The sequence below is a fragment of the Protopterus annectens genome, chromosome 6.part0, assembly GCF_019279795.1.
Source record: "Protopterus annectens isolate FY-2018-M chromosome 6.part0, PAN1.0, whole genome shotgun sequence".
NCBI lineage: Eukaryota > Metazoa > Chordata > Ceratodontiformes > Protopteridae > Protopterus > Protopterus annectens.
The window spans coordinates 316,425,699-316,450,231 of NC_056737.1; the positions used below are offsets into that span (position 1 = coordinate 316,425,699).

A 24,533-nucleotide genomic window follows, 5' to 3' on the forward strand; every position below is an offset into this window, starting at 1 on the left:
CATGATTTTCTCACCAAGTCACTATTCCTGGGAAACACCTGATCCCTAGTACATATACTCATCTCAGAAGCAGGGGCCCCCTATCCCAGCTGAGTGAAGGACCTTCACATGCCCCATCCTTCTGAAACCAACAGGAGTGGTTCTCCTTTGCCTGCTAAGGGCATCCCTACAACTGCAGAGGATGTAGTTATCTCCCAGTCCTTGATGGCTGTAAATGCATCAAAGAGACTATGGGAAAGATGAACTTTGAGAAACCAGATGTGGCCACAACAGAGTCAACCACCAACGGGTTGAGGTACAAGATGATCAGACCTGTCACCCAAATACTTCATGACAACTGTTTTCTTCTTGTGGACAGGAATGGTACAACCATGGAGACCAGTAGCTGTTCCATAGATTAAATTGAGAATGAGATCTCCAAAACAGATAGTGCAGCCCGTACAAGCCAGTAAGTGTTACACAGAGAAAAAGAGAATCCAAGAAAAATAAATCACTGACAGACCCCATAAACACAATATCCTGCTCCTGACATACAAACCTGCAACACTTGTAGAAAATTTTTGTTAACAAACACTGTTCAAAAAATGTTTGCACAAATATTTAAACACAATCTCCCTCAGAAATACAAACTGCCTCCAAAAAGAAGTTTCCTAGTAAAAACAATATTTCAATAAGAAAAACAAAAATTTCTCACAAATATAAAATAGTGGAAGTTTTGCCCTAGCAAAGTATACATCTATCCAGCCTTCAAGAATAACCATTTGACAAACAGTTCCCTGAGGCCCACAAAGGGGTGCACCTCAGTAGTAAAACAGTTCTAAGTATATTGGAGCTTTATCAGTCCTATTATTTGGAATGCCCCTCCAGCTCTGGACAGTTAGAGCACAAAGAAAGTGCCCTTTAACTTTGAAAAGCTGGCCAGTCATTGAGGGGTACGACCCAAAACATTTAGGCTATTGCAACAGTGAACATTTAATAAATTAAAGCTAGAAGTCCTTCAAATGCCATTGAAATCCATACTAAAATTCTTGTATTTGATTAAATGAAACCAATATACAATACGATGCAACAATCATTGAGAGAATTCCACCAGGAGCAGTCATCAAAGGAAGGGAAAAACAAAACACAAAAACACAGCATTCCACAATTTACAGTGCAGAACACTCTCCCAGAGTCACACAAGCACTGAAAGTCAATGGAGAAATCAAAACTACATAGAAAAAAAAATTGTGGGAACGATACATGCAGAATAATATTTTTGAAAATGAGTGAGGTTAAGGGAAGGCAGGAACAGATCAATTTATGTAATGTTATATTGATGATAATTGTATAAAAGCATGTATGTGATGCATGATGTTTACCTGTGAACATGTTAACATGGTTTGCTTTTTTAAATTTATGTTTGCCTAGTTCTTAAGTGAGAATTCAGTAAAGGTGTTACAAAAATAAAATGTCCCAGACACAGCAATCATCAGTATCCTTTAGAACACTCTTCCTCTTGCCCTCTACAGCACCATACATGCACTGATAAAGCTGCAGAGAGTCTCAAAACTGAAAACATCTACTCTACAGCAATCTTTGGTACAATAATCTTCATCATTTCCTAATTCCACAAAACAGAACTGTCCAAATCTGAGAAAGCTCAGAGTAAAAATAAACAGAATAACTAAGCTGGAAACCAAAAAGTCATTGGTAGGCAGCCAACCGCTGCCATCTTTGGAAGTGCAAAAAAAAAGTTATGTACTCACTATAATGTTCCATGTTTGTTGTCCATCTCACCCTTCATTCTTACTGGTAGGGTATGGAGCTGATCCTTGGCTCTGACTCAGCCGAATACAGTAGCTCGAAGTCTTTCACTTGGCTCGTGGCTGAATAGGTATCCCATCATCCAGTGGTGTAATTCACGTGTTAATCATAACAAAGTGTCTACATTTATCATGCAACATCAGGTATAGAAATAACAAGGAAGTTCAGAGGAGCTCCTTCACTAAAGAAGAAAGGTCTCTCATCTAAGTCCTCTAGGAGCTCTTGGCTGCGGGAAGGTGGGAGGGTCGTAAGAATGAAGGACGAGATGGACAACAAACATGGAACATTATGGTGAGTACATAACTTCTTTATGTTATGTTGTCCTATCTCGCCTTCATTCTTACTGGTTGGGACAGCATCCCTAGCACCATTTTCCTGGGTGACTCACAGAAGTATACCTTTGAGCACAGTGGAACGAAAGGAAGCCCTGTCCCTGGAGGCCAAATCAACTTTGCAATGAGTAATAAAAGTATGGGGTCATGCCCAAGTACCAGCAGCACAAATACTGTCCACTGATAATCAGGCTAGGTAAGCAGAGGATGTTGCCAAGGCTCTAGTTGAGTGGTCTCTAACTTTGAATGGCAATTTCCTGTTATTTGAGGTGTATATAAAGGTAATGCAGTTTGAGAGCCAATTTGAAAGTGTAACTTTTGAAACTGGCATGCCCTTTTTAGCTTCTGAAAAGGAGATGAACAATTGGTCTGTTTTCCTAAATTATTTAGTTCTATGCAGATAAAACCTAAGTTGCCTATGCACATCCAATTGGTAACATTTGTATTCTGCCTTGTTGCTATGATTAGGAAAAAACACCGGGAGCTCGATTGATTCAGATTGGTTTGAGAACAAACTTTTGGCACAAAGGATGTATTAGTTTGCAGAGATACTCTATCCTTATGGAAAATCAAGTATGGCAGCTTGACCGATAGAGCTTGCAATTCCAACACTCTTCTAGAAGATGTAATGGCTACTAGGAAAATAGTTTTGCAAGACAGAAATGTGAGATCACATGATGATGAAGGTTCAAAGGGAGGTAATGTTAGGTAAGTTAGGACAAAATTCAGATCCCATGGTGAGAGAGGTTCTTTTATGGGAGGTCTCAATAAGCAAGTGCCTTTTAAAAATACTTTACACAATTTGAGTGATCAGGTTAAGAGTGTATTCACCAATGTGAAAATTAGAAATTGCAGCTAGTTGAACTCTGTAGCTACTGCGGAACCTTGCTGAAAAAGATCTGCAAGAAATTCTAAAATTGAACTAATTGGGGCAGACAAGGGATCAATGTTTCTTGTTTTTGCCCAGTAGGAGAACCTCTTCCATTTACTAGAATATAACTTCCTGGTAGAAGCCTTGTCAGAAGATACCAAAATATATTTTACTGCTGGTGTGAAGTCTTGAAGTCTGACTAGGTTTGGAAGTGGAGCAGCCAAGCTGTCAAATTGAGGGTTTGGAGAGCAAGATGAAGTGTTCCTGACATATGGGTCAGAAGGTCTGAAACTGTGTCCAGAACCCACGGTTTCTCCTGTAGGTGAGGCCAGAGAAAGAGGAACCAAATCTGAATCGGCCAAAATGGAGCAATGAGAATCAGCCTGCTTCCCAAGGATTTTGCTTTCTGAATGACTTTGGGTATCAGGGGAAAGGCATACAGTAGTCCCAAGGGCCAATGGTGAACAAGTGCATAGGTGGGATTAGGGCAAAATAGCTGCTGCATTTGCAACTCATGGGAGTGGCAAATAGGTCGCAGCAAGGCTGGCCCCTTTTTCGGAAAATCTTTTCTGCTATGTTTTAGTTTAGAGACCATTCATGAGGTATTAATATTGCCCTGTTGAGTTTGTCCGCTATCCACTTGGATTTCACCAGGATATGCGTTGCTACCAAAAAACGTTGGGAAGAGATTGCCCATTGCCATACTTTCAGCGCTTCTCGACAAAGGGGGTATGATCTGGTTCCTCCGTGTTTATGTACCAGACTACCAGCATGTTGTCTGACTGGACTGCAATCGTTCCTAGTGGAAGAAAGTCCTGGAGTGCTTGCAATGCTAGAAGCACTGCTCTCATCTCTAGAACATGGATGTGCAAATGGGCCTCATGTTCTTGCCATGTGCCTTGGACTGTTCTTCCCAGATAATGCCCCCCACCCTATCTGGGAAGCATCCGTGGTCACTGTAGCTACTGGTTGTTATGGCACAAAAGGTCGTCCGATAGTCACGTGGCGGGACTGAAGCCACCATAGAAGATCTCTCTTGCATGACTCTAATTCTGATTTGGTGAGACATGGGAGGTTCTTGTAACAACCACTGAGCAAAAAGGAGCCACTGAAAAATTCTCATATGCATCCTGGCTAGAGGAACTAGGGTGATAGTTAATGTCATGGTTCCTAGGACTTTCAAAATTGTTTTTGCTTTCATCTTTTTTCTGGGTAGAAGGCCAGCTATCTGCTGTCTGAGAACAGAAACTCTGTCGGGAGGCAGATATGCCATCACGGAAACGGTGTCGAGATCTGCGCCTATGAATGTAATATGTTGATAGGGCAAACAAGGCAGATTTTATTAAATTCACTGTTATGCCTAACTGGCAGCAGGTTTGTAGTGTTGTGTCTCTGGTCTGTTGAAGTAGATGCTTGGTGATGGCAGTTAGGAGCCAGTCATCCAGGTACAAAAACACTTGGAATCCTAGATGTCTCAAGTGAGCCATGACTACTGCCATGCATTTGGTGAACACTCTGGGGGCTGTAGTGAGACCAAAGAGCAGAGCTCGAAACTGATGACGGGCTCCCAGCCGGAAGCATAAATGACTCCTTGATGCTCTGTCCATTTTTATGTGGTAGTACGCATCTTGGAGGTCTACTGAGAACATCCAATTGTCTTTCCCTAAAAAGGGAAGAATTAACTGCAGTGTCACCATTCGGAACTTGGACTTCTTCACGGATTCATTTAGTTTGCTGATATCCAATATGGGACTCCACTCCCCTGTTCTTTTTGGCACTAAAAAGAATCTTGAGTAAGTTCTGAATCCTATTTGGCCTGCAAGGACTTTTTGAGTAAGTTCTGAATCCTATTTGGCCTGCAAGGACTTTTTGGATGACTCTTGGCTAGCAACTTTTGAATTTCTATAGCTGCTTGTTCCCTTTGACTGGGTGGAACATCTGGGATTGTTCTGATCTGTGGGACAGGATGGCAAAAAGGAATGGAATAACCTCTGGATATAATACTTTGTATCCAATTGTCTCTTGAGATATCTCACCAGGCTTTTGGGTACAAACTTAACCACCCCCACCCCTGACTGCCTCCAGAGTAGAGCAGATTGGCCTCCTTTCAGGAGCACTGGTAGGGCCGGCCGCGAAAGGAATCATGGTCACCCTGGTTTTGCGGACCCCTTCTGCCTCGTGGATGTCTACCATTATTGCCTCCCCCTATGCCCCTGAGGAAGGGTTCACCACGTGCGTCCTGAAAAAATCCCTGGGATCTTTTGAACCACATCTTTCCACACTTCTGACCTTTAGTGTAAGGTCTTGAAGGTATGGAAAAACATACTCCAATGGCAGAAAGAGTTTTTCCTTCCTGCTTGCATCTGGTGAGTGTGTCCTTGACTTTGGGTCCAAAGAGTGAGGAACCATCAAAAGGGGAGTTGACAAAGGAAGACTTGAATGGTTCTGCAAAGTTACATAAGCGCATCCAGGAGCGCCTCCTCAGGGAAACTCCTGAACCCGTTGCCCTGCTCGCTCCATTTGCTGCATAGGATCAGTCTCATGGAGGAGTTAACTCTGGAATTTAAGATAGATAGCTGAGAGGTCACCTTTTCTGAGACTCCTGCAGCTAATGAACCTTGGAGAGTATCTCCTAACTCCTTCAGGAGATCTCTTATAGGTTCATAGGCTGGTACTAGGCTATCGGCCCAAGGGCCTACGTAAGCCTAGCCAACAAGGTTCCCTGGCTTACGCCACCCAAGAAAGTTATATTCCTGTGCCACTGTCAAGCAGAGACACAGAAGTGATCCCTGGGGTGTATTTCCTATTTCCCATACACTCATCAAGATTTTTCTTGAAGAGTGCTAATGAGGAACTTTGCTTGACACATATAGGTAGCCTGTTTCCAGAGTATGGGAAGTCTCTGGGACAGGAATCTGTCCCTCCAGCATGTCCTGTTTATTGTGGTGAAAAGGTTTAGGTCCCTAGAGCATGTAGCTCAGAGGGATTGGGATTTTTTTAGGTGTAGCATGTCCGACAGCTCTGGATTTGACATAGATTTATATGTTAGGCAGAGATCACCTTGGAGTAGGTGATATGCTACGAAGTAAAGCTGGAATTTTTTGGGACGGTCAGTGTAGGGCATTTGTTTGAGGCCAGTAATCCTCTTTGTGAGGTACCTCTTTGGCCTTTCCAGCTGCTGCAGATGTCTTGTGAGGTATGTTCCAAAAGGGGCGTTGTACTCTATAATGGGTCTGAGTGTCGAGTAGAGGGGAACAATGACCTCTTTTGTTCTGGATGAGAACACTTTTATGATGAGGTGTACCATGTAGAAGGACTTCCTGACTACTGTGGCAATGTGACTATCAAAGGAGAGACTATGTCCACCTGGGTCCCAAGGTCTCTTAGCACACATTCGGTGTTAAGTAGATTGCTGCCTATGTGGTAGTTCATGGGTACAGAGTTTTTACCAAAGGGGATGACACTGCACTTTTTGGCATTGAGCTTGAGGCCATGGCTCTGACACCAGGCATCTGTCTCAGCAAGGCCCTTCTGTAGGATGCCCACATCATTTGGGGACTTTACTATGGCTCCTAGTTTGCAGTCATCTGCGAGCTTCGTTAGCCAGAAGCCTTCTGTGTTAGCCTGTACTTCAGAGAAGTAGATACCAAACAGGAGAGGTCCCAGGACGGAACCCTGTGGTACTCCACTTGTCACTGCTTTGAGGTCAGATTTGGGGTCTGCAACTTTTACAGTGTGGGTTCTGTCAGTGAGCTAGTTGGCAACCCATCTTGTGATGTAGGGATTTATACATAGTTTAGTGAGTTTAGCTATAATTCCGGGATGGTGTCGAAAGCCTTGGTGAGGTCAAAATAGGCTGTGTGAGCCACCTTACCCTCATCTATGGCTTTGGTGACTGCCTCAAAGAAGTCGGTCTGGTTCAGGAGTCATGATCTGCCTTTCACTAACCCGAAGTGGGTGGGATCCAGAGTTTGGAGGTTAGCAATGTCTTTGTTTATGAGTTCCATGATGATACGTTCCATGGCCTTGCAGACCAGGCTCGTCAGGCTAATAAGTCAACAGTTCCCGGGATCAGTGGTGGCTCCCCCTTTGTGGAGTGGGATAACTGTTGCTGTGTGCCATTCAGTGGGCACAAAGCCTGATGTGAGGTTATTATTGAACATGGTGCTTAAGTGGGGAGCCAGTTCCTTCTGAAGTTCATGTAAAACGCAGCCTGGGATGTTGTCCAGTCCCATGGTTGCTGTGTTTTTGGCTTCAGAGAGTGCAGCTTTTACCTGCATAGTTATGATTACAGAGACTCTGCATTCTTCCTGTATAGATATGGGCCCTTTAGGGGGTGGGGGGTAAAGTTAGCACTGAACCTATCTGCCAGGATGTTAGCAATATCAGTTGGTTCTGTAATTTTCGTGCCGTTGTGCTGTAACTCAGAGCAGATCTGGGTGATGCCATTGAGATTCTTGACATAGCTATAGAATGCTTTGTGGTTGTCCTTAGAATTAGTGGTGATTTTGTTTTCACAGCTAGCTTTGGAGGATCTTATAAGGGATCTCAGCTTCTTACTAAGGCTGACCAGGGAGCTCCTAAACTCATGGGATTTTACTCTCTTTTGCAACAGTTTCTTCCTTCTGTTGTATAGTTTGTTTATGGCAGGGGACCACCAGATTGGCTTCGTTTTTTTTGAGGATAGCGTCTTGGTTCTGTTTGGGATAGCACAATCCATGCACTCGTGTTAAGTGCTTGTAGAGTGCATTTGTGTAGGATTCAGCAGTTGTAACTGTATTGTCCATCTGCATGGGTATCATGAAGTTCACCACTTTTGTCTTAAGAAGCATGAAGTTGGCTTTGGAGAAATTTTTTACCATTGTTTCCTTAATGGGGGGTGGGGGCGGGATGTGGATATCAAGGGTGATTAGCTTATGGTCAGATCGGACCAACAAGGAGTTGACTTCAGGTGTGGAATATCGGTCACTCATGTTGGCAATGACTAGGTCTAGGATATTGTTGCCCCTGGTGGGGGTGTGGATAAATTGATCAAGGCCATTGCAGTTTATGAATTCCAGAAAGCGCTGAGCTAAGGAGATGGTACACGAGTAGTTTTCCCAGTTAATGGTGGGGTAGTTGAAGTCGCTCATTAGGGTGTTTGGTTGAACCCTAATATTTTCCACCACATCAAGAAAAGAGGAGTGGGAATCCTGGGGCATGGTGGGGGATCTGTAGCAAGCTACAATTTGGATTGCAGTTTTGCCCAGAGTTAGTTGCACTTTGATAACCTCGGATGCAATATGCTAAGCAAATAGCCTGGAGGTGTGGATACCCTTAATGAATATGGACACACCTCCGCCTTTGGTGTTTCAGTCCAGGTTATATGGCCGAAAAGTGTGGTATGAGTTATAGCCTGGTAGTGCAGGGGTGCTCTCTGGAGCCTTGAACCAGGTCTCAGTCACTGCACAGATATCGATGTAGTCTTGTAAAGTGTGTAAGGTAGTTCAGCGATATAAGAGTAAAAGCTACTGACGAAAAAATATGCTTACCGTATCTGTCCATCGTTCGAGAGTCCTTGTTAGGTGGATGGACAGATGAGGATGTTTCAGAGGGTTCCTTCTTGGTGGCTGTTGCCACCAACATAGCATCTACAGGAATGCCTTTTGTGAGAAAATATTTTTCAGATGGAGCTGATAAGAACTTATTTGGCCTCTGAGGGACTGGTTCCATAGTGTCTGGTGACTCCCAGACCTTTCGACTAACCAACTCCAATAGCTTGTCAAAAGGTGGAGACACGCAGGAGGCTGAAGGCTGAGATCCAAAGGCCATCAGGTACACCGACTCCTCATCAGAAGGGTTGATGGGTTGCCAGCCGCCTCTCTGCTTCAGGATTTCTAAGATATCTGCAAAGGAGATATCTTCAGAAGACGACAGTGGAGACCCTTCTGACTCCTCGAGGTCAGTGTCAAAGGTGATGGACTTGTCAGGGGAGTCTATATGCCTCCTCTTGTATGCTTTCTTTTGAAGAGCCTTATCAGAAGGGTATTCTGGGGAGGTCTCGGAAGACTGGGGTTCGCCCAATGGGGTGACCTGAGGCTCTGAATCTCTGCTGTCCTGTGAATGGGGTGTTACCAACTCAGAGGCCGGTGCCTTGGGGGAGAGAATACCAGTATCCTTGTGTAGAGCTGCAGATGGGGATAGCACACTCCTCAACAACTCGAAAGCAGATCCCCTAGCTCCGAGGAAACAGAAGGAATCCCCAGGTCCACAGAAACTGGCTCCGAGGCTGATGTAGGGGCTGAGCTCAGCCGAGCCGAAACTCAGAGAGGTAAACTCGGAACTGAAGAAACTCTGGTCCAAGTGTCTCCCCCTCCCCAGAGCCGACCAGAGAACTTCAGCCCCTAGACAGCCCGGACAGCACCAGCAGTGTCGGAACAGGGATCTGTTCTGAAAACTCCTGGAGGGGTCTCGGAACTGAAGAGTCTACAGCAAGTGGTATCTGACATTCTGGCTCCAAAGATCCAGCTTGGCTCGGAGGAGGAATAGTTGTGGATGTAATAATCTTGGATGGCTCCGAAACCGGTTGGGTGGGAGGCAAAAACAATTTAGCCATTGCCGGCGACTTCAAAAGTCTGCACACCACCCTGTCCACGTCACCGTCCATCAAGCTCCTAGAGGACCTGGAGGAGGGGGTTGGTGAGTGAGATCTCAAGGTAGGGGAGACAGCTACTAGTTCAGTGGACCAGCTCCAAAAGGTAGCCTCTTTCGGCTTCTAAGGCCATGGAGCCAAAGGCTTTGATTTGTCCAATTCAATGATCTCTCTCGGTGCTGAGGGCTGTGGAACCAAGGAGCTTGATGTTTCTGAAGTTTTGCCCAGTTTTTGAGGTGGCTCCGAATGAAGAGGAAGATGGTCTTTTTGTAGACTTGTCACATTTAGAGGAATGGAACTTATTTGTAGAAGAGGTACTCTGTAAAGCTTCATCAAAGGGAGGTTTCAGGAGTCCTTTGAGAATTAGCTTGTTCTTTCTTTCCTGCAAGACACGGGAGCTGAAAGAGTGACAGAAAGTACATGTCTCTTGGAGGTGAATGGCCCCAAACAATAAACACAAATATTATGCCCATCAGTAATTGACATTTTTTGTGAACATTTCTGGCACTTTTTAAAGTCTGATGGCTTAGGTTCCTTCTCTCTGCATTCCTTAGACATCATAAGAAGGAACGCAACTACTAATACTGAAAAAAAGGTAAGCACTAACTGCACCTCTATAGAAAAACTAACACACAATATTAAAATATCCTAATAACGCACGATAATAAAACACAGCACATCTATTGAGGAGAAAGGGAAAAAAACAATTCTGCCCTCTAAGTTAAACGGACCTAGTAGAGCTCCAATAAGGGACACAATAGACAACCCTCTAAGTTAAGCAGGTACTAAGTTCTCTAACTAAAATGAGCTAATACACACAGACAAGGGAATATACACACTAACAAAATATTCTACAGAAAAAATTAATGGGAAAAAGGAGAAACGACCATGCGTCTAAACAACGGCCAACAAGCAACAAACACAGTAGTGAGATTAAACTGCACATGTAACACTACAGTAGAGGAAAAAAATATCTAAATAACTACACTTAGACTAATAGTTATAGCAAAAGACAAGAAAAATATAATGTTTTAAACCAACTTAGCCACGGCCAAGGAGAGGGCATCCAAACTCAAAGTGGCAAACAAGATCTGGGGAATTACACCACTGTATGATGGGATATCTATTCAGCCAGGAGCCAAGTGAAAGACTTCGAGATAGTGTATTTGGCCGAGTCGGAGACAACCATACCAGTACAAATGAGGGCGAAATAGGACAACATAACATCTACTGATTTGAGGGAATGTTTAAGGGTCACCAAGGGCTCAGCTATAGAGCCTTTGGGCAAAACTACAAGCAAAAAAAAAAGTAATTCCAAAGGATCATGCAAACATCAGGAATCAGCATTACAGCAAAATGTGGATGTTTAACATAGAACTCATCTGATATAACCTGAGTGTAGACTAGTTCTTCAAGCATCACATCAATGTCATGATATGCTCTTTTAACATAAAGTGTCAACCTTTATACAACTGCTAAAAAAAGACAATAATTCTGTCACACTGAAATTGTAGTGTTTAGTTTCCATGATAACCGACAAGCCTCACCTCTCTGCAAACATTTTTTTTTTTGCTAACTTCTTACTGACTCATCCTAACAATACATCAAGAATCCGCAATCAACCTTCAAATGCTAAAAATCTGTACTTGCATAACATGGATGGAAGACTCAAATATTTCACTCCCGCTGTTGTTCAAAGGGCATTAGTGTAAAGTTAAGTGTGTGTGTGCGTGTGTGTGTATGGGGGGGGGGGGTTAAACCCATTACAGTTGCATAAACATAATGTTGTACTGTCTGTGTTAGTATTAACAAACTTTTCATTTTAATGGCATGAAGAAAAAGGTTAAAAACTTGTGACTGCCAATCTACTGGATACAAAACCAATTCTTTGTGTGAGGATATTCGTTTTTTTATAGCCTGCTCTCCTAGCCATAAAGTAAACAAAACAGACAACTGCAAGGAAAACATGCATTTTCAACAATATATTACCAGGTTTGGACTGCCCTCGAAGCGTATTTGTATGATTAATTAGTTTGCTGATCTGCTGAATTACTGCGGGAAATCCTTGAATTCCATCATGATGATGGGTAGAGTCAAAAAGATGACCTGCAAACAGACGCATCAAAATCCTGAATATAATCAACAGTCTAGCAACTCAGTACGTACTTCAAAGTATTTGACAGTTCACATTATTGCAACCAGTTTAAAATGACAACTGTGAAAAAATACTGCAACTAATCCAGGATTTTCACTTTAAGTTTTTCTTTTTTTTATTCATCTACTGTTAATAAAAAAGTACGCATATTTTCATCAGTCGTGCGTCTTAATGTCCAGGTACCCTATATATGATCTAATTCACTTCAACCCTCACTGTCTAGTTACATGAGTGTAGCAACAGTCCCAAATATGGACCAGCAAGCTTACAATCATAAACAGAGATCAAGGGGACTTTTTCATTTGCTATCAGACCTTCTCAGGTCAGAAAATCTGCCTCTGAATGAAGCAATGAGGCTGATAATGTATGCATGTTCTGAAATGCTTGTCACTTCCACAGGGCAGTCAGCATGTTTCCTCACCTCCAGCCTCAACCATTGCTCTTTTACAAACTGAAGACTAGCTTGACACATACAATCCTTCCTTGGAACAGACTCTTCTGCACTCAGTCTTTCCTTTCAGCACCCCTCAGGCTAGTTGTGAATTCAGGCTGTCAGCTGTACAGTAGAATGCTATGTTCCAGCACAGCACCTGTACCAACAAAGCAAATACTACTTAAACAGTAACATTGCAATTAATTCATCAGATATGGACCCACTTTAGTCATAATGTACCACCTTGTATACACTCTCAGTAAAAATAAATAATTAAAAGCAAAATATATGGAGATTTAAGTAAACTGACGGGTTAATTTTTACAATACATATTTAGGGTGCCATAGGAGGCTGTGATCAAAGATTGACTTGTAATAAAAAGTTTTGCATCTCTAAAAAGTTACCTTTTTTCTGCTCTAAAATGCACCATGCAAAGATATGACATCAGTACACTTCTGTATATTGTTTGCTTGCAAGACTCAACCTACCCATGAAGACAGTGGCTCCCTGGAGCATTTCATAAGACCCATTATTCAAAACTGTGCTGACATTCCAGAAGGGCTGGGGAATTGTTAAGCTGTACTGTTCCTACTCACTTACAGTACTCTTCCATGAAACTAGTTCATGTACAGGCTGACTGATTCATGTTCAGCACACTGAAGAGACATCATTTACTTATTTAGTTACTTAAGCAGCTGTTAGCCAAGTGGATGGTCAGGTAAAATGATCTTTTCCAGCACCAACCTTGGACAAAGACAAAATACATATAAATACATGTCAATATAATCAGGCAACATATAAACACATTAGAATGGGCAATATAATTAAATTATACACTATAATTATTCTACTTCACTTTGCTCCTGTTGCCTGCCAATCAGCAGCAGCCTCTTTGCCAGTTGGCCCATTTGTTCCCCCAAATGGGTCATTGAGGGGATCATAAGGCAGGCAGACAGGCTGCCAACATGAGTGGTTTCAGATTTGTTTTCATTTTCACCCTAACCCCTTTGCATTCTCCCAGTGACAGTTTATGGGAGCAGCACAGAATGATCAGCGCCGCTCTCTCACTTCTATAAAAGGGGTGACATCAGCAGAACTGAATTACCCACCCACAGAAGGCACCACGCTTTCATCAGTATTCACTAGGGAAATAAAATTATGTGTCTGCCCCTTAGCATGTTTTCCTCCTCTACCCAAGATGGGCATATACACCCTTCATCATGCCTGTGCTGTCAAGCACCTGAAATACTTCTCAAACGTGGTTCACCTGATCTATAGTTAGGGATTTATCCCTCTGTACCACCAAAAGAGGTATATTCCACACAATATTTAACAGGTTAGTAACAGTTCCATTTAGTACTTCTCATAGATGTTATGGTACAAGATACATTCCGATTACAGTGACATCAGTAGTACTCAGCAAGGAATACTGGTGCCAAGGACAGTGGAAACAATTACATTAGAGAGTTGAAGATGTGGATGCTCAGAGTTCTACAGTAAGACAAGTCTGGACTACTATGAACTTCATGAGGAAGGGAATTCCAAATAACATCTAATTTGTTGAAGGCTCCTTCGGTAGAGTTGGAGAAGAAAGTATGTTATCGTAAGGGGGTTAGGTTAGAAATGATGTTGAAGAGGGAACAACTAATGCTGAAGTTTATTAGAAATGTTTGTGTTGGGGGAGGCAAACATTCAGAAAATGCATTCATATGGTACTGAAGGACAGACAAGTTGCCCTAAGATTAAAGGGGAGAGTATTATTAGAAAAAAAATCCTAAGTACTATATTCATTTGTATGCGAGTGTTTTTGGAATGACCTAAGCTAATCAAGGGGACTGTATTCAAGATGCTGGAGTCAGCATAGTTTTTGCAATGGAATATTTTGGTTACAGGAGAGAGAAGACTGGTTAAACGACGAGAAAGTCTGACTTGATTAAGTATATTTTCTGTACATCTGGCAGTACTAAGGTTAAAATTTAGTAAGGGGTAATTATATTTTGAAGACTCTGCAGAGAATACCTAGCATGTCTGAAACAGAGAGACACAACAGCATGCCAAACAGTACTATTTATGTTTTGCAGGTATTAGTATTTTATTATTAGAAACCCAATTACAGATGTTGAGAAACTATTCCTGAAGAAGTCTTTCTACATAACTGGATCTGTCAAGATGAACTATGGAACAGAACAGCATCTTCATACACTGTCATTTTAAAGCAGTGTACTTTTAGATGTCAGACATGATTATTAATGAGAACAGAACTAAGCCAAGTCTGGATCCATGAGGCACATGAAAAGCAAAACGTAATGACAAATTGATGGTATCATATTAACCATGAACTGATTGTTGCATAGGTAAAAGGTGAACCACTTCAGAGTACTGCAGCAATTTCAATGTGGCCAAGATGACTGATACGTAGGGTATGTGCAACTGAATCAAAGATTTTATTTACATGAGCAAAGATGGCTGCTCTAAATAGACCCTAGTGCATCAGAACACAAAAGTAAAAGTACTGAAAGCAAGGACAAAAAACAAGTTGCAGCCATGTTGACGAAAGTATGTGATTTGTTTATACAGTAATTTTTCAAAGATTTGATAGAAGTCATAGCATGGTGATCGGAAAAAAATTATATTTATCTGGAAGAGAAGGATTACTTATTCTAGGAAAGAGAATCACAATGGCAGTTTTCCATTCATCAAGAACTCCAGTAGACAGCAGCTGAAACGGTGGGAAAGTAGATGAGAAATAAACTGTTTTCTGTTTTTAAACATCTTTATTAAATTATTACATTTTAAATAATAACACAAGTACACATTAATAGAAGATAAAACAAATGATGCTAACATTTCCACTGCTATTGTCATGCAGTACATGTGTATATAAAAATTTTTACTCCGTTACATACATTGCTAAATCCCTGCCATCCTTTAACTTCTACTCCTCCTAAACATTATTCTGTATATATTGTTCCACAAATTCTATTTATTGCTATGAAAGCTAATCCCTCCTTTTCTGAAAATCCCACTTCCGATTTTTTTTCTCCTTTACTATAATCAATACTTCAATTAGAGTTCGTATAGATTTTGATTTCAACTTTATAGTAGCTACTTTTTTTTAACAACCAATAAAATTAAACTTTTCCTACATCTAGGCAATTCAGACCTAGTATCCCAGTTCAAAATAATAATTTCCTTAGTTAAAACAATTCACTCCCCCGACATTTCTGTCAAAGTATGCTGCAGGGAATTTTCAAAATCTTCCAGCTCATTGCATTTCCCCCAAAAATATGTTCATAATTACCCCCTCTCACCCATCACACCTCCAACATTTGTCATCTATCTGAGGAAAAATCCTCTAAAGACTACTTGAACAGTGCTGTATACTTGTGAGCATTACAAATTTCTTCACATTGTTCCTTTGTAAGCTCTCTTTCCATTCTCTTTTCCCAGTCTTTTCTCACCTCTTCTGATTGACTGTTAAAAGTTATTATGCAATATTTTACACCACTCACTTATTACCCTTTAGCAGCAGCTTCTGTTCTAGATTCAACTAAAAACTCTACTGGAGCTGGCCGTTCACTTAGCAATCCATCCCATTACTCTCTGCCTATATTCCATCACCGAACAGCAGTCCAAACTACTACTTAGCCTCACCACACTATATTATCTTTCCATCCAGTGTTATTTGTTCCCAATATCTTGGTTCCTTTGCTACATCCTTGTAAGTAAATTCCAGCCCACTCTTGCCTATTTTCTACTTCCTACTATCAGTTATACCTACTGGCAAAACTTCCTTTTATCATTTTTGCACTGAATAAGTTCTTACAATGTTATTTTACAAATATGACTCTCATTATTTTTCTTATAAACTTGCATTAAAAATCCTAATTGATCTCCTGAACTCCTCAACTATACAGCATCATCCTTTTCTACTTACTGTACATAAGGCTCAACTCCCCAGTCTTAAAGCACACCTTCAAATCTGATAAATCTAAACCACTTTGTTCTACGTTGATAATCAGCTTATACCACTTAACTCTTGCCCTCTTTCCCTCACACATAAATTCTTTAATCCCTTTAACATACACAAGCTCTTCTCTGATTGATAAAATACTGCTGACCTGCATACAACACTAAGGAGACTAAAAATATTTTCACTTCTTGTATCAAACTATCTATACTCAATCATGAGCTTCCATTTTTCTGTTTTATATTATCTTCTGCTCAGTTTCTTCCAACATATCCTTAACTGCCAGAGTCCTTTTATTATTATTATTATTATTATTATTATTATTATTATTATTATTAATAATAGAATATTTTTTATTGAAATTGGCTTTTTGGCTCTGTCACACTTCTCAATGCACTGAGCTATGTAGGGTGCTGAATTACTGTCTACTGCATAATGACTGCTTCTCAGTGAATGTTGCATTGCTGACTTCCCACATTTTTTATTTTTAAGTAAAAATATAAGTACAAAAATAATTTTAATAAAAATAGTTTTTAGTCACTCTGAAAAGTAAAACATAAGGGAAAAAAGTGAGAACTTTGCAAAAGAAACACAGACTACCTGATTTCAGAAAAATGTTTGAGGTTGGTTTTACTGATTTCTGCTACTACTTCTGGTACCTCATTACCAGAATCAGCAAAACCAACATTGAAAGCTTTGCAAAAGAAATGCAGACAACCTGAATTCAGAACAGTTTGCTCTTCTTCCTTATTCTTTTACTTTTTAGAACAACTGAATAAAAATATTTTTTATTAAAAATTTGTATTATTTACTTACATTTTTAAACTATATATCTAAATTCCCTTTTACCATGTTCTCATAATTATGGGTACTGCTGAACTAGTTCAAGTACTGGTACACATTTCACTGCTATATTCCTTGTTTTATACCTTCTTTTAGTTTGTATCTCAAACAGACTTGGAACTGTCTCAAAATATCTTCCATCACCAAAAATGTCCCTGACTTCATGAAATACAAAATATAATCCACAAATACAGTTAAGTTTTCTGGAGTACTATAGCAGTTATATCCTTGAATTTGTGAATCCCTTATTTTCTTTGACAATGGCTCTAAATATAGAGTAAACAGCAGTAAGGAAAATAAAACATTCCTGCCTAGTTCTTCTTTTGAAAGACAGCTTGTCATAGAGAAACCCTCCCAACTTAATTCTTGTCACCAAACCTTCACATAACCCACTTTAATAATCTTATTTTATCATGAAACACAATTGCTACTACCACTCTACTCATAAAATCCCAGCTAACTCTGTTGAATGCTTTCTCTGCAAAGGCATGCAACAGTGACATTTATGTTACTCTCCACTACCCTCTAGATCATCAGTGCTCTATTAATGTTATCAAATGTTTGCCTACCTGAAAAAAAAATCAAACTGATCCACAGCTATCAACTTTGGTAACACCATCACCATTCTCTTAACTAGTATAGACAATATTTTACAATCATGGTTTTACAACTGAAATAGGTCTATATGAAGTCAGATCTGAAGAACTGTTGGCCTCTTGCGGTAATAACAGCCCCCACAGCTTTCTTCCAATATTCTATTGCTCCCCTCCCCCTTGTTAATACTGTTAAAACTTTTCAAGCCTTTTATCATTTTCTTGCATCCTAACTTCTAAATTTCCACAGACATACAATCAATTTCTGGGGACTTCCCCAATGACAGAGTTATCATTTTAGACCATCTCTTCTTATCTATTGACTTTTGAGCCTCATCCTTCCACAACTACGCATAAGCAAGCTTTCATAAATATTATCATGCGTGTCTTTTCTTGGGTTTATACATTCCGCTGCCTTATATAGGTGTTCATATATTTCTCAACTCTCTTAATACTGCTAACTAGGATCACAAATTATTATTCTTGTCATAGGCTTCCTAAATTTGACTGCAACTCATTCTACTTTCTGTTGCTCAAGTCATTGTGCTAACAGTTTGTGCACTCTGAAGATGTTATCAAAATAGTTACTAAACAGCAACCATTCTAAACTCGTGCATATTATCCAAATACTCTTTTCTTTTAAATGATAAATACCTTTATTAAATTTTATCACTTATGATCTAGGCAATCATACATTTACATAAATGAAAATAAACCATGGTGATATAATCCCAGCTGCAAGCATTTTACATCACAAACCTTGACATAATCCCAGTTGCAAACTTTATACATCACTTATAATCTACCCAATCATTGTCAGACATTACATAGCTCATTCATGTCCTGCCTTTTTTAAACCTCATTCCACCCCTATATACATTAATCCCACAATTCCCATGTTTTCCTATGTAATTTGTTCCTACCCTTTTTTAAAGATCTCCAGTCATTTCTGGTACTATATTCATGACTTCTAGTACAGTTGGTTTAAATTTTGATTTCCATTTTCAAGTAATTGCTTTTTTGGCAGCCAACACAATTAAACTCAGCAAGGGCTTTCTCTGTCTAGAAAAATCTGATTATGTACCATATCTTAAAAAAATCATTTCCCTAGTTACACCAGTTTGTTCATCCAATATCTCTGACAGAGTAGTCTGCAAATTAATCTTTAAAGTCTGCCAAATCATTACTCTCCCAGAAAATATGTTCCTAATTATCCCTTTCTTCCCCCATCACACCTTCAACAATTGTTGCCTACCTGAGAAAAAATTATCTGGAATCTACTTGTGGTATAAAAATATTTACACTCGATATAAAAGGTGTACACATCCTGTTAAAATGCCAGATTTTTGTGATATAAAAAAATAAGACCACAATAAATAATTTCAAAACTCCCCCCTTTAATGTGACCTATAACCTATACAATTCAATTGAAAAACAAACAAATATGTTAGGGGATAAAAATATAATAAACGTACAATAAGCTGGCTGCATAAGTGTGCACACCCTTAAACTAAAACTTTGATGAAGCACTTTTTGATTTAATAAACATTTCCAAGCAAAATTCCTAAATCTTCTAGATTTTGTTGCATATTTGGGACACATACATACAGCCCCCCATTGCTTCTTTGTGAATTGCGTATTCAGTCTCTCTTCTCAATCCTTTCTAACCTCCTCTGATTGATTCTTATAGTCATCATGCAACATTTTATATGCTCTAATATTTATTCCTTTAACAGCAGCTACTGTTCTAGATTCTACTAAATATTCCACCAGTTCTGGTCTTTCGTTTAGGAACGCCTTGTTTGTACCTCTTTGCCTATACTCTGATATCAATCCTTGATAAGGAAGGCAATCTGTAACCTGCAGTCCAAACAAATTACTGGAGTCTTCCCATTCTATTACCTTTGGCTCTCTAGTTATTTGCTCAAAAAACCTTGGTTCCTTTGTCAGTTTTCTCCAATAAAATTCCATCCTCCTTTTGCCTATTGTCTGTATCCCTAACTGCAGTCATCTCTATCTGCAGAATCTCATTTCTCCAACCCCATGTTGGCTTAATTCTTGGAAAATTTTCTGCTACTTTATGAATATATTATTCTGTATAACTGCTATTCTCCTTAAAGATCTACATCCAAATTCCTAGTCTCTCCTTGTTGCTTAAGCTTGCCCCTGTTTCATCATCACCCCTTTCCACTTTGAATTAAAGGTTTCTGATTGTGCTTTGTATAGGAGCCTTAACTGTGTAACTCTGAAATACCCCTTCAATTGGGTAATCCCAGTCTGTCTTGTTCTATTGGAAGAATCACCTCATCCTCGTTGACTCTTGCCATCTTCCCCTCCAAGATAAAATCCTTCAGCTCTTAATTAATTGTTACCCACAACTTCTCCTGGTTGATAAAAATATGGCCGATCTGTGTACAAGATCAATGGGACTAAACATTTTAGCTGTTTGTATCTTATTATTTATATCCATATAACAGAGCTTCCAATTTTTCAGTTTTTGTATTATCTTTTGTTTAGACCCTTCCCATATATCATTATCTGCCACACCAGAACTATTTTTAATCTATACTCCTAAATACTTCAGTTTATCATGCCCCCATAACTATGGATAGTGCTGAATCAATTGGTGTGTGGGTACATAATCTACTGCTATTGCCTTTGTTTTAGCTTCATTAATTTTGTATCCCAAAAAGATTTGGACGCTTTCAAAATGTTCCACAATGATGTAATGTCCTTTTCTGGTTTTGTCAAGTATAGAATAACATCATCTGCAAATACAACCAGCTTTTCTTGATTATCATATCAAATATATCCTTGAATTTCTGAGTCCCTTATTTTCTTTGCCAGTGGTTCTAAATACTGCAAATAACTAAAGGGAAAGAGGACATCCCTGCCTGGTTCCTCTGTTCAAACAGAAATTATGAGAGAGGACCCCACCCACTTCACTTTTCGCCTTTGATCCCTCATATAACTTCCAAATCAACCTTACAACTTTATTGTGGAATGCAAATGTTTCCATTGCCCTACTCAAAAGTCCCAGCTTACTCTGTCAAATTCTTTCTCTTCAAGACACACCAACAACAGTGGTATTTTCTTAAATTTGGCTTCCCCTCTGGGTCAATGATCTGTTAATGTCAAATATTTGCCTACTCTCCACAAAACCACACTGATCCACATCTATCAATGTTGGCATCACTTTCACCATTCTTTTAGCCACTGCAGGACAAACACTTTGTAATCATGGTTTAGTATTGAAATGGGGATGTATGACCCTGGATCTGATGGATCTTTACCCTGTTTAGGTCCTCTTAAAATACTATTAAACAAAACCTTCCACATCTTTATCAGTTTTTCCCCTCCTAGCTTCCAAACTTTGGCAGGAATATCATCTATTCCTGGGGACTTTCCTGTAGAATGATTACACATCATCATTTTTATCTCATCTTCTTCTATCCTAACCATTAGCAACTGAGCCTTATCTACCTTTAACCATGGCATATTTAATTCTTCCATAAATATCTGCATCTGTACATTTTCTTGATTTCTATATTTCTCTGCTTTATACAGATTTTCATCGAATTTCCAAAATATTTCTAATACTGTTACAGGATCTCATTACCTTTCCTTGTTAGAGGCTCCCTAAGCTTGGCGACAGTCCTTTCTACTGCCTGAGTCATCATGCTAAATGATTTTGTGCTCTAGAGTTATTATCAAAAATCAGTTGCTTAATAGCAATCTTTCTAAACTCATGCATATTATCAAGGTAATCCCTTATTTTCTGTTTAGCATTCTGGAGTTGCGCCTCTTCTTTTTTTGTCAGATTCCACCTATTCTGCAATACTTTTAACATTTGTCAGTCCCTCTAAATAATTCCTATTACTTCTTAACCATACTGTATGTCTCTCTTTTATTTCCACACTATTTTTAAACTCCACTTTAAATTTATCCCACTACCTAGTTATATTTCAAAATAAATTTCTATCTTTTCTAATAGCTCCTGAATAATTTCCACTCTCATTCCTTAAATTTCTCTCTTTTAAACAGATAGGTGGGAAAGTGCCTGTGTCTCATTTTTATTTCATTACCAGCTTTTGCATCTTGGGGAATAATATGTAAATTCACTCTGAACTCCTAGTACTGAGTTCATATCCTTTATGCCAAATATTTTCATACATTTCTTCAAAGGTCTACCCTCCTCTGTTATATTTTCCATTCTAGGTCCCCCAGATGCATCTTAACTGCTGCAAACCAAATTCCAGTCCACACCTATAAGTAATATTCTTTGTCAAAAGCTGATTATTTCTCCCATAATTTTTTAAGCTCCATTATAGTAGTTTTAGGTGGAATATAAATACATGCTAATGTAATCCTCCTCCCTTGCCAGTAGCCCCTTAGTACAACAAAATCTGCCATTATTTTCTCTTAATCCTCTTCTGGCAGTATTGGACCTCCTCTTGCAATTAATAAAAGTAGTCCTCTTTTCCTTTGTCCCATGTGTTCTGCTGAATAACCATCCTGAAAATCTTTCTTTATCAAATTCACATGCTCAGTTCTTTCCAAGCATCTCCCCTGTAGCATAGCTATTTGCACTGTCCATTTCTTAACACAGTTTACTACTCTTCTTTTTTTTGTATTTATCTGCGACACCACTGACATTTAAAGGCATTACAGAAAGCATCATTGTATTAGAAAGTTATTATAACCATTTTTATGTATAACAGATTTTTTTTTGTTAAATGTCTAGTTTTAAATTTTGTGTTACATGCATACACTGGTAGGTTGAAAGTTGATACAGTTGTTTCTTGTCATATCCATTTGAGCCTATGTCACATCTTCTAAAACTCTTGACTTTATTGAAATCCCTCAATACAAAAATAAAAGCACACAAAACTATGTACCTCTTCAAATAATGAAGTCTCTCCCTCCTAACGTCCCATAACTGACAGCCACACGCACAGTTGAGTTAACCTAAAAGAAAGGTTATCTATGCTAAGATGCATGGGGCAGCCTGGGCTTCTGCTAAAGTGTTGCCTGGTTTTGTCTTGTCTTTATAGCTCTCCCAAGTGGCAAAACACCTAAATGGTTTCAGAGAACATTCTCTCCTAGCCAATTTCTCTATATCAGTTTTCAGCCAATTTCTCTTTATCAGACTGTCTCCGTGAGGACAGGAGGACCAGATAAAGAATTGTTACTAAGCATACATTTATTTGCTAGAAGAGCCTTATAATATGCAATATTCTTTTTCATTTACTTGCATTCTTTTAAAACGTGTTACTATATCAAGTTAAGGGTCTTAATCCAGTCTTTCCCTATGCAAGAATGAGAAAAAAGCACATTAATTTTTCTTTGGTCATGCTCTTTTAACCAGACTTTCTTACACTGCAGTGCCTACATTTCTTAAAACTGAACAAGGAGAAAGCAAGCAAGAAAGAGAAAAAACACAGGAGCACCTGTTTACAGTAGTACCCCCATTATACTTGAAATGACTGAGAAAACTTTACTTTACACCATGCAAAGAAAATCAAAAACCATAAAAAATACTATTAAGAAAAAATGTATTTTACTTAGTTAACTTGCGCACTCTTCCTCTCCCCTAAGTATCCTTCACAACATTAATGACATGAAGGAGGGAATATGCTTTAGAGTCCCCCACAAGTCCAAAAAGTCCAATATTTCTAGATTCTCTTGTTCTGTCATATTTCACAAATATAATTATTGCTTTGTAATCCCACATTTGTCAATTTCCAAGTTACTAACTTTATTCCTGGTCATCATCTCCCAAATCCTGTGTCTGCTTCATTGCCAATGTACTCTTGATTCTTTTGTCAACTTCCATGGCTCCCTTCTTTCTCTTCAGCATTTTCCACTGAAACACTGAAAAATGTTTCACTGGCATACTCTCTTTGTGGTCTTTATTACCAGAAGAACCAGAAGCAGAATCTCCTATTTCTCAGCTTACTTTTTGTCGGACAAACTTTATGTCTCGTTAGCATGTACTTCATCAAAAAATGATTTTGTCCCTACAGGGAAAAATATCTTGAAGACAGCTGGGTACAGCAGTTTCAGTCTCACTCCTGCTTCTCGACATTCCCTGAATAGGAGAATAAATTTACTCCTTTGCCTGATGTGCAATGAATAATTATTGTCCAACACTCTACTGTCTCCCACTTTTAGTTTAGTACTTTGTTCTTCTGCCACAGTTTTGTCAGAATCAACTCCTTCTGCTGGTAAGATTGCATCTTTACTATTAAAGGTCTAGGTTGCTTTCTCATAGCCAGGTTTGGAGCATACACATGAAGTGTCCCCTTTCAATTATCTCCTCTTGCTGTGGAATACCAGTCCAGTTCCTTATTTCTGCTTTCATAAAATTAACAGTCTGTTCCTTCAAGCTTCTCTGGTACAGCTAAAAATCTCAAGTTTTCCCTATGTGCGCTATCCTCTAATTCTATTATTTTTTGAAACATCTCTTCTTAAGCAGTCTCATATTCAGCCAGCCTTTTCTTCATTTTGACCTCTGATTTTTTGCAGTTTTATCACCTCATTTGAGTACGTTTAAAACGTCTTCCATTTTTCCAGACTTTTGTTGTTAGAGTTGATATACTCCATCAGTGTTTCATTTATTTTAACAAAGTCTGTTTGCAGTTGTCTTATGTTTTCCTCTAGATTACTGAAAGTCATGTCTGGAGGTTGCACTGCTTTTTGCTGAACAGCTGCAGTAGTTTTCTTAGTCAGTGCTTTTTTCTCACCTTTTGTAGCTGATTTTCTTTCAGGTCCTCTGTATTTCTTTCTTCCCGTTATCCAGGCAGTGCACTTATCAGCCAGTTACTGAAATTTACCCAGAAACACAAACGTCCACTGGCCTTCTCTGCTGAGTTTCTGTTTTCACACTGGGAGAGCTA

At 39.4% G+C, this 24,533-nt stretch overlaps 1 protein-coding gene across 2 annotated transcripts in view; it reads right to left on the reverse strand.

Annotated features, from left to right (window-relative positions):
* The window catches only part of ZFYVE26 (zinc finger FYVE-type containing 26), a 3,506,023-nt gene that overhangs the window by 1,894,564 nt on the left and 1,586,926 nt on the right, over nucleotides 1-24,533 (reverse strand). For both annotated transcript variants that reach the window (XM_044074068.1, XM_044074069.1), the window contains one exon: nucleotides 11,630-11,746. In XM_044074068.1, the coding sequence (XP_043930003.1) occupies nucleotides 11,630-11,746 (117 nt within the window). The remainder of the gene's footprint in view (nucleotides 1-11,629; nucleotides 11,747-24,533) is intronic.